Below are 18,443 nucleotides of genomic sequence, written 5' to 3' on the forward strand. Positions count from 1 at the left end.
GTAGTCCCTCCTCATACATATTAAAAGGAGCCTTCTCCAGCTGAGTGATATTGAGACTGTTTTCCTGATCATTGCTCTATGTGAGGCACAAATCAATTTGGAAAAGTAAGCCTCGGATTTTTGATCGTGGCAAGAAGGCAAGCAAGGAAGAACAACAATATTGATGTAAACTACAGACTTGTATTATTTTCAGTTACACAAAAATCTGGTTTAAGTAAATGACAAAACATTTAAAAATAACTCTAGTTCTGTTTCTATTATTACAATTTAAAATGATAAATGATGCAAACCCCAAAATTATTAGTTTATGCTACATACAAACAACATGTGAACAAGTAACCTTAGAGTATGTTATGGTCATCGTACACATTCTGATTAACCTGTATTTAATTTCACAGTATCTATTTATCCTGATTTATAGTATATCGGCTTTTAAAAAAAGAAATGCAAATTATAATAAATGAGGAACACATAATAACTTGATCAGGTTGCTAAGCTGCAAGTGAAATACTTCAGCCTACCCGTTTTTAACTGGATTGTAATGTTCACTCAAGCAAAAACTGCCTATAAATAGAATTGTGCCAATTACTAATCAGATGTAATAAATTGAAGACAACTATTTAAAGAGAACAATACGTAGATAAGACAACACTATATTTCACACAGATAGGCTTCTACAGGGAGCACTACAGACTGAATATTCCCAATTTGTCAAGGAGAAAGCTGCATTTCATTTATGTTCCATTACTATTTGGTCTTTTAAAATGGTATTCAGAAATTGAAATGAAGCCACTATAAACTTGCTTGAAAGGCAAGGATTTTACCTGTTTCAATATGTATGTCGTGTATCACATCTGCTTCTGTAATGCACTTATAGGGAGAAAATCAAAGCACAGTTGACTTCAATCACAAATATACTTCCAAAAACTTATGTTATTTTGCTAACTAGCCAAAGCATACTGTATGGCATCCTCCACTGAACTTCTGCCACATTGAAAATCACCTTGAAAAATGAAATACTGAGCAAGTATGGCTCTTGTTTTGTCAGGATGGTAATATACATGAACGAGGAATACAGTGGGATTCTCTGTTAATAAGAATCCTTTCACCTAAGAACCCTTTTGACTGGAATTCGTGAAAGAGACCAGTTGTCCTCCTTATTCAATGTATTTATTCTGGAGAAACTGTAAGAAATACTGCAACTGCCCCACGATAGTCTGTTCTGGGCTCCTGAGCTCACACATATAATAATTTAATATATAAGTCATCTCAGTTAGATCCTATTTCAGACACAGAATATCTCTATTCCTTTCCTTCATACAATACATTCTACATGCATATCTACTAATCTAGAAACAGTAGAGAATAAGTCTCAGCAGATTAGAAAACTTACCCTGATTCAGAAATGAGAGAATTCAAAGGCGAATAAAAATATCTACTTCACTGCTTCTTTGTTTACTTTCAGTACTGACAAAGCAAGAAAGTTGTTCTAATTACGTAGATGAAAGAAATGAGACTAATTGCTGCATTAGTGCTCTTTCATCATGGCAAGGCTAACGCTAAAGACAACTCTATAATAATGTGCAGATTTAATCTTTCACAGTTTTGGTATGGAAAGTTGCTCTGCCTAAATACTCTCAGATCAAAAGCAACATGCCTTTGCAACTTTGGAAGAAAAATGTCAATGCATTTCATGTGGCAGAAATTATTCCAATATCAATTTTTATATTACCAAGGCCAGCAACAGTTACTTTATCTTTTGTCTCTAGAATACATACAAAGCTGAATATAAGATTAACAGCACAGTTAAGTAAATTTTACCGAGCTAGCAACAAATTCAGAGGTTGACTGAAAATACTGCTCAATCAGTATTAAGCTACACCTCAATTCTGTTGATGTTCTTCACTAAGGAAATAACGGGGCAGTGTGCTGTGTGCATGAGTAGGGGTCAGCTTTTATTTGTGTTTAATTAATAAAGTAGTAGTACTAGTTCATTATAATTTTATTCTTATATTGCTCTTCACCATGCAAGCACGCTGTAGTATGGAGTGCTTGAACATATAAATTATTTCTGGTGTTCAAGCCAAAATTATAACACCATGAAAACATTAATGTAGATTTAACAGACTGAAAGACTTTTGGTAGACACAGCATAGGGAACAATTGAGTATAAACTGTTATATTTAAACAGAAAATTAGCCTGACACAAATGATACTTCTATGTATGCATGTGTTGGTACAAAAGCAATGTAAAAAAATGATGAGTAAACAGGATCTTCAGTGTGAAAAGCAGTATGCACCAGCAGAATGAGAAATGAAATTCTCAAGGCAAATCAGTTGTAGAAATTGAGGAGAAAGAACAAATAGAGTCTCGTATATATTAGACTAGTCTACAATGAACAAGTCAATTAATAGGCAGGTATTTGCTAACCACAGCCAACTTTGAGAATAATACCAGTGACAAAACTTGAAAGAGAAATGCAAACAAACTTAATATGAAAAACCAGTTACCAGCTGATCATTAAAAATATACTGCAAATTATCTATGCTTATTCTAAGAAAAGAACAGATTATATGAAGTTCAGTAGCTATGCTTTCTAGCAAGTCTTTCACAATATTAATTCCCATCTCTAACCTATGTTGCTTTTTTCTGGAAGTAAAGATTAAAATATCCAAAAAATGTATTTTAAACACAGAACGTATATGCCTTTGGAATATGGAATTGCTTCAACTCTCCCTTCAATTCCCACTACCCTGCTCCAATCTTAGCATGACCAGAGAACTGTTCTGATACTCACTACGTACTGGACTATCATGCTTTATAAGCCTTGAAGTCACCACATTTTTGCAGAGGCCAGGCTGACTTTTGATCTATTCATCTAACTCCATCTGTTAAATCATATGACAATTTTACCTAGTTATCAGAAAAACTGTCAGTAATTCTAACAAAAGGGCAAATATCGAGAAAGATGTAAAAAAAATATTTAAATAATTCTTAAGGGGTTTTAGAAATAAACACAAAATTATTAGTCCAGAGTTTACAGTGAGGATTAGAGACTTGTATTATTATACGTTGCCCCTGCCTTAAAAAGCATTATGACAACAGTTAGAAATCAAAACAATTCCTGCTTCAAACTGACTGAACTCTGTTGCTAACAGTAGCATTCACCACTTATGTGACTACGTCTTCACAAAACAAATGAATCAGTCATATACTTAAAATATATATATTCTTTCTCAGCAAAATTGAACTCTCATTAAGAGAGACAGAAAAAATTACAACAATAGTATGCATGTCTAGATAACCCTTCTGGTTTATTTTTTTATGTTGCAAAGCTTTAATAAAATAACAAAACAGACTTAACAAAGAGATAAGTGATATGAGCTAACACTCTTTATGCCTATGCTCAGCAGTATGTAACTGCTCACACATGTATTCACGATTGCATTTATGACACCATTCATTCAATTTTAACAGAATTTGAACAGGTGAAAGTCTATTTCTACCAGGCTCAGGGAGATAGGTCTTCTGGTAGAAGACTGAATATCCTGTTTATGCTGCAAATTTAGGGAAAAGATGTAGATTAAATTAAACTCTAAATATTTTAAACATCACATTTAACAAGGAATACAGACCCGGAGAAAGAAATCTTAAAAAAAACCTGCAGGATTTATTAATTCCTCTGCGTGTGGAACTCAGTGGTTGCACACCAAGAGAGACATCAGCTGCATTTTAAAAATGGAAAAAACAGACAATAATAAACTGTGCCTGGCTGATGAAACTCAGAGAGAGAATACCTTGATTGACAGAATTGCAACACCAAGGGCGGATGAACTTTGATTTTATCAAGTAAAACATGCTACACTTTCACGTTTTGAAATCTATGAATATGTGGTGCCAATACTGTTAGACTTCCATTCCAACAGTAAAATTGAAAGCATACTTACAGGAGGAATAAACCAAAACTGTAGTATATTAGATATACTTCTGCAAACAAGTTCTCCATTAAAAAGTCTTACATTCTTTCTTAATTCCTCACGATTAAAGTATTTGAGAAAGACTAGGTTGAAGAACAGAGTAAATAAAATAATCAGCAGCTCTCTTCTAAACTATGCACACAATGACTTCAAACTTTTAAATCCAAGTAATTTCCCCTTGCTTTCCTGACCCTGTTACAGCAAAATGACTTTCATAATTCTTAAACTAATGCTGACAGAATTTTTAGTATGTAAAAATGTAAAAAGCGAGCAATAAGGAAGTGTGTGTGTATATACATATATATGAAAGGAAAATATCCTGTATCTGTGAAGAGAAGTAGAATTTTATCATCCTTGTGAAAAAATTAAGGGGTACTGTTATTTTTTAAATGGTCAGTAAGTTCCAATAACCACTATTTTTTCACACAGAAGGAGTCAAAAAAGACAAACAGAAGATTAAAAATGTGTTGAGAAAGATAAGGAGAACTACTATTGGAAATACGGAGTGCATTTAGCAGAAGTTGCTATGCATCTGCCTTATTTTTATGCTCTTCCATAAACATTCCATTGGACTACATTAGAAAGAGGGCAGTAAGGTAGATGAACTCTTCTTTTTAAGTAGTCGTATTATTTTATGCTCTTATGAATAGAGTGAGTCAGCCATTAGCCATAATGGGATTAGTGAGAGGATACAAAAAGCTTCACCGTTCATACTCTTAACAAAAAATGAAGAAATCTTGACTATCTGGAAGCAACAAGTTGTAATTATCAGAGCTCTTCAATCAATGCAAAACAGCTTATATTTCACAACATTTGGCACTGGAGTCTGAATATCTAAAATTAGATATTTGTTTCTGCCCTTGTAGACTGAAAAGCCCAACATAAGCTGAGGCTGCCACCCGAAGCTGCGGGTTTTTTGCATAATTGCAACCTTCAGTTTAGAATGACTATCCAGTTCACAAGGACAGAAAAAAAAACCCCAAGTAAATAAAACTTGATAATAAGTAACTCTTTTGGAAGAAACTGCCCAATCTATTCATTATACTTTCCATCAACAACTTGTTTTCCATCAGTTTTTATGACAGACTAACAACTACACTATGAGTAACTATTTAAATTAATCTCAAAACTCAGGATCTGCAGTTCTTATAATTCATTAACACAGCAAAACACTACCTGGGCTATTTGCAATACTAAATTGCGATGAATGATGTATGTTTTCCCTCAGATCTCTTCACCACTGAATTGTATCCATTTATTACCTCAATAAAGACAGTTCAAACTCTGCAGACTTGATAATGAAAGTACACAAAGCCAGAGGCAATAATGAAAACAGTGAGACACTGTGTGTTATCAGTATTTAAATAATGCATTCATATTGCTAATTCTGAAACTTACTGTTTTAATGCACATTATAAGAATCCACCACTGAGACTGAGAAAGTTGTTTAAACTCTAAGCACCCACATACCTCACACTTTGATGATCTTTGCAAATCTGGGGGCATCATTACGTCATACATCTCCAAGAGTACTTAGCTGTTTTAGCTAGATCAAAGTTGTTGCAGCAATACCTATTATCTCTAACCCACTTACTGGGAAAACATATCCTAATGCAAAAAAAACCAACACAAACAACTGTCTTTAATAGTTCTTTTCCAGTTGGAACATCAGGTTAAGTTCAACATTTACTCCAGCTTGAAAAGGGACTTTGTCAAATGTTTTTGGAAAATCCAGCCAAACGGATCTTCTGTGTCTCCATGCTTCTTGACTTCAAAGAACTCCAAGAGATTAGGGAGTCCTCCACTTCATAGAAGCTGTACTGACTCTTCCCCAACACAAAATGTTTTTCCATGTTTCCTCTAATTTTCTTCTTCAAAACAGTTTCTACCCATTTTCACAGTACAGATGTCAGCCTGTCTGATCTGTAATTTCATGATCTTCCCTGGAAACCTCTTGAAACACTGGCATCACATTAACAACTTCGATAGTCAGTTTTAAGTGAGAGGATACACACAACGACTAGCAGTTTGGATATATCAACTCTTGAGATCTTTCAGAACCCTCGAATGAGTCTCACCTCTTTCTGGTAATTTTTTCTCATTAATTTTTGCCTCTTTTGTGCAATAACTTCTATGGGCATCTCAGTCACCGATGAATTCTCCTATGAGTCCTTCAGAAAGAGACGTTTCATGCAAAATCTTAAATCTCCACAGGAAAATGGATGCAAAGACTTATTTAATGTTGTGGCTGTATTTCTTTCCTGGGGGTTTCTTTTATATTTTGTTCAACTTGTGTTCATACAGATTCATTGACAGGTTTCTGGTATTTTCAGAAAAGAAGTTACTGTTTTTCTTAATTCTGTGCAGATTGTTCCTGACATTCTTCACTGTCAGTTTTCTTACATTTTTTATTTAAGCATGGCAGGGTTAAATATTCTATCTTCCTCATTTGCATGTGACTTCAGTGCTTTGGAAGATGCCACCTTCTTTTGAACAGCACCTCCTCCTTTTTGTCCTTCTGGAGTTTTTTGGGGTTTTTTTGAGAAGTAGTACTTATTTACTTCAAGCCTCCGTGAATATATATATATTCTTTAGCATCTATGATGTCTGTTCTTTTAACTACTTCTCTTCCCTTTTTGTTTTAACAAGGTTCCTTATTGTTGTGTAGTTATGCTCTTAAGTATAAAAGCAAGGAATAACAGCTTTCAGTCTTCTGTGCAAAGCCTAAATTCTCTGCCTTTTCATAATCTCACCACCCCTACTCACCAATAAACACTGCCTTGCTCTCAAGCCTATCCCTAGGGTATGTATACAAAATCTATTCATCTCATCTGACTTCATTTGAACCAAATACAGATCTCCTATACTGAAGTCTGCAGACATTATGAATTACAATATAACCTCAACATTAAAAAAAAAACAACCCAAAACACTACCAGAAATTGTGACAAAGTGGATCTACCAGCATTATCTAATTAGGACTAATGTTAGTAACATTCAATTACTGTAGCAGCATTACTTTGTATTGTTTCACATAGGTAGAGTTCTCTGCCCTTCTTGTGTTAGCTTTTCTCTTAGAAATAAATGCCTGCTTGCAAAGTTTAGAAAACCTCATCTTCACCAGATGGGATACTTCATCCTCCACCAAGGGCAAACAGAGAGGCATGGTCTCAAGAATATCTGGCTTCATTTGTATGATCCTCTAGTGCATCTTTGCAGTGCTATTATGCTCATCACTGAATAATGCTGCAGACTTAGAATAAGATAATTTTTTTTTCTTGCCATAGCATAACTTTTTAAGGTTTAATTACTGTTTAACTTAAAGGTTATAAGACATTTAAAAAAAACATGCAATGGTGTGGAAGAGGCACTTGCCTTTACTCCAAGCTTCAGTCTGCAGCACTGATCAGTGATGGGTGTGATGACACCAACAGAGTGCATGCTGAAGTATCACATAAAGGAAGCTGAAGTTCATGAACAAGAGGGAAAAATAAAACATTGTTAAACAGTGAAAAGATGTTAGGGTGAAAAATACTCAGGAGCATGGAGAAGCTAGAGAAAAACACATAACTGAAACTGCTGTCTCTCTCAAAAATTCCTACTTACATTTGTTTTTCATTATTTTGTTAAGACAATCCACCTCCTACAATATGGATAAAAGCAAAAGAACCTTTTATCTCCTGGGTAAACGTCTGGTTTCAAAAATGCTGGTGACAAACTATTCAGCAAAATAAAAAATACAATATTTTAACCCTTCAACAGTACTAGCCTTCATCACATAGCTCCTCCATTAATGTATTAGTGAATGCTGACAATTTAAGAAAGCACGACGTGCTATTAGTTTACATGTAAAAACCCCAAGTATCTAGTGATATGCTACTTAACTTATTACCACTTGCCTCCTTGTTTCTTTAAAAAATACATGTACTTGTGCTACCTTTGCATGTGCCCCCGTAGTATTGCACTCTGGCAATTATTTCAACGTGGACTGACTGTCCCGCTCTAAAGGTGTTACATACTTTCTCTCTTCACAGAGCAACAATGAGCCCTTGAAGCATTCTCAATGTAAACAAACTGAATAATTATAAATCTTGGCTGAATATTGCTTTCTACATTTATTATCATTTTATAAAAAGAAGAGTATTTCTGATAAATAAGAATCCCTTCACTAGTCAAGAATATCACTACATTTGCCACACTGAAAACGCAATGACAATGACAGCCTATGCATTTATGGTATTAACCAAGGTTTGTTTAATTAACAGTTAACACAACCTGTATTATCAACATGATTTTATACTTACAGTACTTGACACACTGGAGGAACACAGATAATTTTTACCTATATTAAGGCCTAAGCCAGCAGAAAATAGTGCAAGTAGTAATCAACAGTACATCTAACTTTTTCTTAATTCTGGATAAGGCTTCTCATTATTAAGGTGAATTTTACAAGCACCTGTTAATTGATCCCGTCAAAAAAATTCCCAAGACAAAACCAACTAATGAGATAAAATGTGGCATTTTGAAGGCTCACTATATTAATTTACACCAAAAAAAAACCCACAAAAAGAACACTATCTATGATAGCATCAGATTCCAAACATCTGCCACTACAGCAAGTATCAATAAATCAGATAAATAGCTTCACATCTCTTCACTTTTCCTCAAGGAAAGGGTGATATGGATGTCTCCCATTGTTTCACGACATGCTTTCATAAACAAGAGCTATCAGTACAGCTCCCATGCCTGACTTCATTTTCCTGTATACTCTGAAGACTTTAATTGCTCAAAACCTTTTGTCAAACTGGACAGACACACTGTAGGCAAAATCGAATTTTCACAAATTGAAATACATCTCATTATTTTGATTTACAAGATTTATTTGACAATAATAATTATTTTTACCTAACTCCAATACCATTGAGAGCAAGAAGCACTATCATAAGCGTTGATTTTGTTTGAAATTGAGTCTTTGTCCTTTAGGGAAGAGGAGATGCAAAAATGTTTTGAACATGCCTCTAAACATTCTTAAATATGCAAATAAAGTCTAGATTTTTAAGTACAGAAATATTTAAATCGTGTGTAACCTAGGGGATGCAGGGGAAAAAGCGTACATGAGAGACAAAAAGCAAACCATATTTGGATTGTAAAGATTCCTGAAGTCATGAGTCAGTTCTATCTAAGTGACATTCCAACAAAAAAAATTTAATCCAGACTTCACAAAAAGATTTTAAGTATTTGCAATGCTCAGTAACTAATAAGTAATGCTCAGTACCTAATAAGCGGCATCACCACATCAGAATAAACTGCAGGTGGGGATATCGTCAACAAGACAGAACTTCATTATGTACGTGTAACAGGTGTAACCCAAACAATCAAGCTTATTTGCAGCCTAATTACAGTGATATTGTACAAGCTGCCACTAAGAGGATATACCACTATCTCCCTGTAACTCTGCTATGATTCCAATCAATTCTGTTGTAGTTACATCACCACCAAACACAAACTCTACTAAATTGCTAATTACTGATGAGTGCTTTTTGAACTTTGGTATAGCATTGTTCCAAAGCTACTTTTTCTTTAGAAAGCATGTATCATACTGGGCTACTGGTTTCTTTTCTTTCACTTTCTTTCATTAAACAGCAAGGACTGCTTTTAAAACAGTGACTTGATCCCACCAGCTACAGTTTCTCATTTAAGCACAAAAAAAAAAAAAAATGCAAAATTACACTAGAAATGTTTACTTACTGTCAGATGATAGATCAAATTAAAAAAAAAAAATAAATAATTAAATAAAGGCTCAATTATTCTGTGCCAACTTAGCGTAGTGGAAGCAAGGAAGTCATTTCAAATCACCCTTGCCTGGTACTGTCTTCCATAGATTAAATTAATGCAAAGCAAGATGTAAATCAGTATTTCTCAGTGTATTAATTCTTCCTTCTTTCTTGCAAAATGTTTAATTTCTAGTCACTAAAGATGCAATTTAAATTTCCACTGAAGTATAAGGGCTGAAGTTTACAGCTTCTTACAGCTGCTTACAGATGTAAAAATGCCTAATCAAATGAGATCTGTAAGAAAGATATAGCAAAGGAAAATTAAATAACAATGTATGTGTAGAATTTAACACTTGAAGGTGCTTATAAAACTACAGATTCTAAAAGCAGCTCCTGACATTTTTCTATTCTATGCTGAGTCAAAGCCAAAAGAAATCAAGGCCCAGAGACTGGAAAGTATCGAGTAGCACATTACTGTAAGACGTTTGTAGGTATACGAAGTTTCAAGTTACTGCAAAACAGGTAAATTAATACATCCTCTTTGAATTAAATCCTCTTGATTATAACCACTTTGCCTTCTCAAGAGTACAAACACTTAAGTATTTGCATGCCACATATTAATCTCTGCTTTACTCAACATGAAAACACTATCAGTTGCCCTACATTCATGGGAATGACTTTCAAGCACGTGTAATGAAGCATGAAATAGGAAGCCACGGGTTAAAATCGCCTTTCAAAACAGGCAAGGTCCTGTATATTATGAAAAGAAAGCCTTTCAAATAGGATATAAAATAACCACAAAGGACTACTCACCATGTCATACGCTGTTACAATCTTCTTCAAGACCTCTGGAACAATCCCTTGGAGCTCCATAGAGGGATACTGATCATTGAGATTCAGTACTACCAAGGGTGTATTATCAGGCCCAACCAAGCGCGTAGACACTGCCAAAATGCACTGCATAAGATTTGCTACAGGAGAGAGGCCACATAATTCTTTGAATGAAACTACTGCATTCTGCAAAAAGGAAAGAAAGAGTTCCCTTTACAGTTAAATATGAATTTTCATGTCCCATTCTTTCAGGATAAAACACTTCACTGTTATAGTTGAGCTACAATGTGGAACTACCATAGCTTTTCCCTGAAGAACTGGCAGTTTTCCAAAGTAACCAATGTTACACATATATTTTACCCAAAATGTTAAAAATTCTAATACTATTCAACACCTGCCACAGGAAAAAAAAAGCCTATATAGAGTGAGTATGTCTGGTCTCTACTACTACTACAATAAGCCATGAAAATAAATGAATTATAAAACATACTCGTTATATATTTAGAAAAATTCTAAAACACATTTCAAAGTCATTTTTAAAATGGCACTGAACGTCCCAAAGATGCAAATGAGGTGGAAGGAGGAATTCAGCCCATTTGTGACTTTAAACATACCCAAACTATAGTCCAGACGTGCTGTGGATCTGAGGCTCCCATTTGGTGTGATTCACAAACCCAGCACTCCACTATTGATGTCATTCCTACCACAGAATCATGCTTAAGTGAATTTTTAAGGTATTTTAATATAAATATCAATTTTGTACTTTTTCTAATACTTAATATGATTTTATTTTATATCAAATATGGTAGAATATAAACCCATACATGTAAATTTGAAGAAAATGTCAGTATTTGAAATACAATGTGACTTCAAGTAGCTGCTGAAATTCCATGATGGGAATAGTGTCAGCACTGTAATGAGTTTAGGATTTTTGTACCAAGTGGGAGCTGGTGATCTCTGGCAGGTCTGGAGTTTGTGCTCCTGTAGGAAGCAAAACCAAAACCATGACATACTTAAATTACAAATGTGCTCAGTTCTCCTTCATGTAACGTCTTACCCAAGTAGGGTATCTGACTGTTTTTAGGACAGAGATTTTCATTTTAACCAAATTCATTTTCCATCTTGCTGGCATGGAAAGACTCATTTGTGGACAAACTTCTTAAGATTCATAATGCCAACCTTAATGTAAAGAGGAATCAAACATTAAGTATTTTGCTGTCCTTTTATAAGCTAAAATGCCCAGAGTAGACTTCAAAATATCTACATATACCATATTCATGCAAAATTATGTGACTAATAATTTACATCTACTACAGTCATTTACAGCGTACTTTAGTAAACATGTACCATCTCATCAATGTCCAGGAAACAGAAACTACTTCTAGTAACTGGGCTACACCTTAATGACACAATAATTATATAGTTGAAAAGACAGACATTGGGAAGTCTTTTCAAACAGATTTTGTTTAAGATAAACATCACGGGTAAGTCATTATGAACAATCTTACTGAGAGATAAACAAGGATCATGGGAACATATATGTTAACTAAAGGCCAGCAGGACAGATCTACAGCTGTAACTCTTGCCTTTGGACTTCCAACCCTATACTTAGAGACTATCCCTCATACTGTTAAGCAATGTAAATATGCAATGTTACATCTGGTTTTATCACTCATGTTATACTTTTATCAGTGATGAATATGTAACAAGTTATGACATCAGTTTTTGTCACGGCAATGTAGCACCTAACAAGAAAGAAAAAAACTAGCTATGTGTACATAGATTCAAAGAAACCATTAAACTCACAGCTGCACTCTTTCTTTTTTTCTCTTCTTCTACCTTATATTAAAAGAAACACAACTTGGTTCTTTATAATTTGCCTTGTGGGGACATAATTTCTGTATCATAACAATCGTACCAATTTATAATGCAAAATTTCAGTAATAAAGAAATAAATCAAACCTCACATTCCCTGACATAAGCTGGTATTTATTTTGAGCAATCTACTTTATTAGCTCTAATCCCTTTGTTATGCAGAGTTTAAACTGTGCACAACTAATATTTCGCTGTGCACCTAAAATATCTTCTTGATAGCATTTCCAGGTATTATAACAATATATCTAGTTGGTAGCATAACTTTCAAACTCACAGAATAAAATACATTAAATACCTTCCGATATGTTGAAAGAAACTGTACTGTAAAGCCTGTTTTCAATTACATCAGTTCTGGAAAATACTGCAACACGCAGTTAAAAGAGGCTACAAAACCTGTATGTTTTCACTGTTTCCTCAAATCTTAGTTTCAGCTCTTCCTTGAAAGGTATCTTAAAATACACTATCCTTTATATAACAGAACTCTAGTGTTCAATAGCTTAACTGCAGGTAAAGTTCACTTTATACATAGCCCATAATGTGAAACACTTACAAGTCAAAATACCATCCCTGTATTTTTTCAATAATCTTCTAGTATAGTGGAAGTGAGAGAGCATCACAATGCTGTATTGACTTAACTCATATGAAGAAAAATAAATTTTAAAACTGTACTGCTATTAAAATCTTTCAATGTAAGATTGTTCATGATGAAAATTTATCTACACTGATGTGCCTTTAAAATCCAGAATCGAGTTTAAGACATTTCCTTTAATCAGTTTCCCCTTAATGTTACATAAGGGTAAGAGGATTTAACAGGTCACTTCATTTGAAAAGACTGTGCTTAATTTTACTGATCATTGCTAGCACTCCATCAAAAGTTCATAGATAGTTAAAAGCTTTATTAAACAAAAAACAACTTTACAACTGTACTGTCTTAAAGGATTTATTCGCCTGAAATCTTTACTGGATTCTCCAAAATATGCAAGTCTGACAAGCACCTCAGCCTGTACTTCTTCCTGAAATTCAATGTGTTTACTACACATGACCTTTAAGCTACAGTAGTTTCTTCTAAACTATGCCTTCTATGACCTTAGCGCTAATTCCATGGATTTCCAATATACTGTTGCTAAGAAGAAACATGGAAAGCAAATAGTCTTTCCGGAAGTAAAGCCTTCCAATGGGAATGAGGAAAAAACAAAACCTCAGTGAAACTATGCTAAACATACTTTGTTGTATACAAAGCTTTTTAATAATCAATAAAGTCCTCTTTCTTCTATCAGCTACATTTTCCTCCTGCATTGCTACTTAGCTTAATTTTCTATAACTAAACTATTACCACACTTTCCTTTAGTATATATAATATTCCTTCAAAGCAATAAGACTAACCAACAGGCTTGCATTCTAACATTTCAGTCATATTTCCAGTTCACATTCAACAAAATATGCATATACATCCAAGGTCACTTCAGTAGATGATATCACCTAGAATGCTGCTCCGACAAAAACCATTTTAAAAGCATTCAGCATTAGACTCAATTAACGTAACTTGTGAAATGCAGCACAACTCTAGCAAACATATATTCCACATGCATTATAATACAAAAATACACACAAATACTCATAGATTCATCATAAAAACTGTACCTGCATATTTTCTCTTAAATCCGTAGCATCTCGAATAGGTTGGAGAGCATTCTTGAATACTTCATCTATTGTTTTAATCCATAATGTTCTCATAGAAGCATATTCCCTTGATTTCTTGCCCTTCCTCACAGACAGGCCCCGCTTATGAGGTTTCCCACCACCCCTTCGATTAGTAATGGCCACATGCACAAACAAGGAAGCATGTGCTAAAATTTCGCCAGTTAAAGACTGCAGAGGAACATGCCGATAACCAGTCTGTAGACACTCAAAGGGAATAGTGTATTGCCCGATAAACTCATCCCCAATGTAATCATCATCTAGTACTACAAAACGCACCATAGCTAGTTCTGGTAAATTTATTTGAAATTCAAAACTTTCATCAAAAATTGGATTATCCCCATTCTGATACATAGTTTTCGTCCTTTGCTCTGCACAGTCAGCAGGGATTCCGTGTATTTCAACATAGACATAAGGATCCACAACATCACCTTTGGCACCCGATCCTTTGGGTTTAGGAAAATTTTGCCCACTAATGATTTTAATATGAAGCAGCTGAGGTGAAACTCCAGGCACGGTGTCTTTCGTATTTGCGCTAAAGAAGGATACTTCTTCTCTCATGATAGCAGGACGAAGGACATAGCCACAGTTTCCATTTTGTCGAAACCAACCTATGTTAAGATCCATCATTAAGCCAGGCGTCTGAAAGTTCATTGCTACTATCTGACAACCACACTTCCAAAAGTCCTGGGGATTCATATTACTAGAGTCAATCCTCATAGGACTGGGAAAAACTCTGGCAAGAAAACGTTTGTTATAATTTACAAAGTCCCCTGGGTTTTCATTGGCATATTTGCTAGCAAGCACTTCATTAAATGAGCACACTTCCCAATACTTCTGGAGCTGAAATGAAACTTGAAACTCTTTGAACTGAACTGACTTACATATGCTTACCAGCTCGGAGAGTTCTTTGCAGAGCTGAAATCGTTTCCCTGTCATCGAGTTTTGCTGATCTACTCCCTCTTTCCCTACTCTCTGTGACATCTCTGCTCCTTCATCTTCATCTGTAACATCTCCCTCTAGTCCAGAACAATTAGAGGAAAGCTTCTTTGCTTTAATTAGTATTTTCCCTTTAAGTGATTCTGGTGATGGAAGATAAGACTCTTCAATGTTTGGAGACTGTGTATGTAGCTTGTCCCCCAAAATTTTCTTCATGTGCTGTACCATCACTTTCTGCTGCTTAATAGAACAATGATTTTCTAAACACAAAATAAGAGGGTATTCTGAAGCAAAAAATGCATACTTGTTAATAATGTCAATCACACTACGGAAGACAATCTGCGATGTCATTGTGTGCCCTGTGTAAATCACAGGCTCATTATCCGGGCCATCCCACACATCCAATTCAACACTTCGACAACCCATTTTAAGAGCACGAATGTAACCTGTGATGTCAGAAGGTCCTCGAAACTGATCCTCTATCAAGTACGTGTTATGAGATGAATTTATAAAATAATGAGATAAAGGTTGTTTCATATCTTGACAAACTTTTTTATGTTCTGGATCAAATATGTGGCAGTCTGGTGAAGTAAGGTAATTTGTAAATCCATCTATAGAAAGACAACCTTTTTCCTGGCCCTCTTTGGCTGGCTCGTATTTCTGAATTATTTCAAGGCTTATTTCTTCTGTGACATGTGCCATGCCCTGTTCGGCTTCCAAAAACATCATGAGGTCCTTGGTATCTAGAAATTCTTTATTGCTTGAAAACTGAACCAACAGGAAATAGATTTCAGGTCTGGTACAAAGCTCATGAAAAACTTCAATAAACTCTTCTTTTGTTACTTCAGTACCAGTTTTTTCCTTAGATCTATGTAACTCCTTGAATTTTAGTTCAATTTTATTAGTCTTTAAACCAGGATTCAAGTCTTTTATAAACTGTACAGCATCACACAAGGGTATATGTCCCAAATTATCTACATCTGATTCACTGAACATTTGTGAAAGCCATGAAGTCCGCATATTATCTTGAGTACTTTCTATCATATCCAAAGTATGTTTTCCATAAGAAATCAGGTATCTTAAGCCAGTAACCCAAATATTTGCAATGTCTGCTGAGTTAGCAACAAGATCTAGTGACTCATAGTTCTCTCCATATATAATTGAAAATGCACAGTCTTCTGATATCTGGTCATATATTCCATTGCTGCGAAAAATATCTGTATTTTTTCCTGTTCTTACTTCTTTGATTGATTTAATATCAATCTTTGCTTTTTCAGAATCCTTTTTTGAAGGCTCCCAGCGTAGAGACTGCATATCTGCATCGAGAAGAAAATATCGGTGGTACACCCTAGAGTTGGATCGAATCTTTTTGAGCTCAGAGCCTTCAACCATCGCATTTATACAGTCACTTGCACTGCTGATCTTCTTCTCAGTTGGCATACTGCTAAACGACACGGTCTTTTTTCGTTCTCGCTTTTGTTTCGTACCATCCTGGTAAAGGAGGGGGAGAAAGAAAACATGTATCAGGATGATTTTGTTCAGCACTGAAATTGATTTTAACATATACCTGAAAGTTCACAAAGTAGTTCAAAAAGGTCTAGTATCTGTGCAATGACTGGTAAATGGAAATTCTTATTGGAATCATCACATATAAAAATTCTAATGGCTTAATATTTGTTCTTGCCTATATAAGCAATCTTCCAGAGTCCTTTTTTTTTATTATTTCAAATGAGCACAAAATTAAACAAAGCAAGTCTTCAATGCTAATGAAATAATAATGCTGTATAAATGGATTTTATTTTATCAGTAATAGCCTGCTTAGAGATAATGGGTTCTACAGCCCCTCTGAGTCGTTATACAGTCCTAAAGATACTTGCTGAACTCTGTCAGTACAGAACACAATGCTTTACACACCATGCTGACAGTGTCTTCATGACCCCAGAGAAACATCAACACAGAATTAACTACATAAAATCCATAGGACATGGTCCTAATCTAAGTATACAAGACATCAACAACACTTACTACACATAGCTCCCTTCTCTACTGTGCCCATCCATGTTCTCCCCAAAGACTGCCCAGAGGATTGACACACACATTCCATCCCTAAACTAGGAGTTGAGAAGCTACACTGAAATACAAGCGGCTGGACTGAAGGAGATAGAATTCACTCTGAGTTTCCAGAAATACGACAGTGACTCAGAAGGGAATTGTCTGAGAGGATTAAAGTTTAACCAGTTCCAGGGAAGCTGCATATCATTAGAAAGAGTTTTAATGGAAAATGCAAGACCTGTCTAGGAAGGGAAGTAAAAGCGATTCACCTTTGCTCTTAAAACAATAAATAACCCAGAGGTCTTAGTTTACCAGAGAAAGCATGGGTCCAAAATTGGATATATAAGCCATTAAAAAAGAAACAAAAGAAAACATAATGTCCTTTAGCTACCTCTATTTACCATTTGTATTAATTTAAACAATGGCAAATAAATCAGTAAGAGATGACTCAAGCGCATTTTTTTAAATTCAGTTCTTTCCTGTGAAACTGATTATGTTTTCATTATCTGCATTTTATGAGAGTGAAAAAAAGCTGCATTCTGGTTTTTTTAAAGCACCACGTGTCTTAATAAGTCACATATCTGCACTCATACTTCTATGAAATAATCTTTTCAAGTTAGATACCCTAATTAGAAGTGTTCTTATATTCCAGCCCAGCTCAAAAAATTACTTTTCCAGCTTCACATAAAAACAATGTTGATATTCCCTCTAATAACTTTCCATTTAAAGTATGTTCCCGTGCAAATCTGCATTGCTTACATGACAGAAAGGAGAGAGAAAGAAAACTTTTAACGATTCCTACACTGAACAGATGTTCAAACAAAAACCATCCATTACAGAATCCATTTCCAGTTCAGGGCATATGCGCTGTATGCTTAATTTCATTAAATTAAAAATGCAGAATTCTGGTTTTGTAATTTATAAGCATCTGAAAAGCCTTAGAAAAGTAGGAGGACTTAATATTTGCTGTTCTGTGTTGGAGAAAATTAATCAACCAAACGATTCTTGCACCTTTAAAGGCAGCAGAATTTGTTTTACTCAAGTTCTCAAGAGACTAGTAAAAGCAAATAACCCTACAGAGAACTGTTTTATTTCTAACTGCAGATCAAACACCTGCAATGGATATGGCACAGGGTCAACTCTTGGAATCTCATTACATGTAGTTTGGGCATGAGGACTGTTCCAAACAAAAGCAAATTTCCTTAATTTAAAAATAAAAAAATAAATTACAAATGTGACTTCTGCTTACAAAGGGTTTTGTTCTATTTTAAACCCAGCTTCCTATCTGACTACCTA

General features: G+C 34.8%; 1 protein-coding gene across 4 annotated transcripts in view; it reads right to left on the minus strand.

Annotated features, from left to right (window-relative positions):
- PLCL2 (phospholipase C like 2) overlaps positions 1 to 18,443 on the minus strand; it is a 97,266-nt gene that overhangs the window by 24,732 nt on the left and 54,091 nt on the right. For 3 of the 4 annotated variants that reach the window (XM_054057851.1, XM_054057850.1, XM_054057852.1), the window contains 2 exons: positions 14,100 to 16,586; positions 10,566 to 10,769 (listed from right to left, as the gene is read on the minus strand). In XM_054057851.1, the coding sequence (XP_053913826.1) occupies positions 10,566 to 10,769; positions 14,100 to 16,586 (2,691 nt within the window). Of the gene's footprint in view, positions 1 to 7,353; positions 7,443 to 10,565; positions 10,770 to 14,099; positions 16,587 to 18,443 lie in introns of all 4 variants that reach the window. The other variant, XM_054057854.1, reaches the window with a different exon arrangement.

The sequence above is a fragment of the Cuculus canorus genome, chromosome 2 (genome assembly GCF_017976375.1).
Source record: "Cuculus canorus isolate bCucCan1 chromosome 2, bCucCan1.pri, whole genome shotgun sequence".
Lineage (NCBI taxonomy): Eukaryota > Metazoa > Chordata > Aves > Cuculiformes > Cuculidae > Cuculus > Cuculus canorus.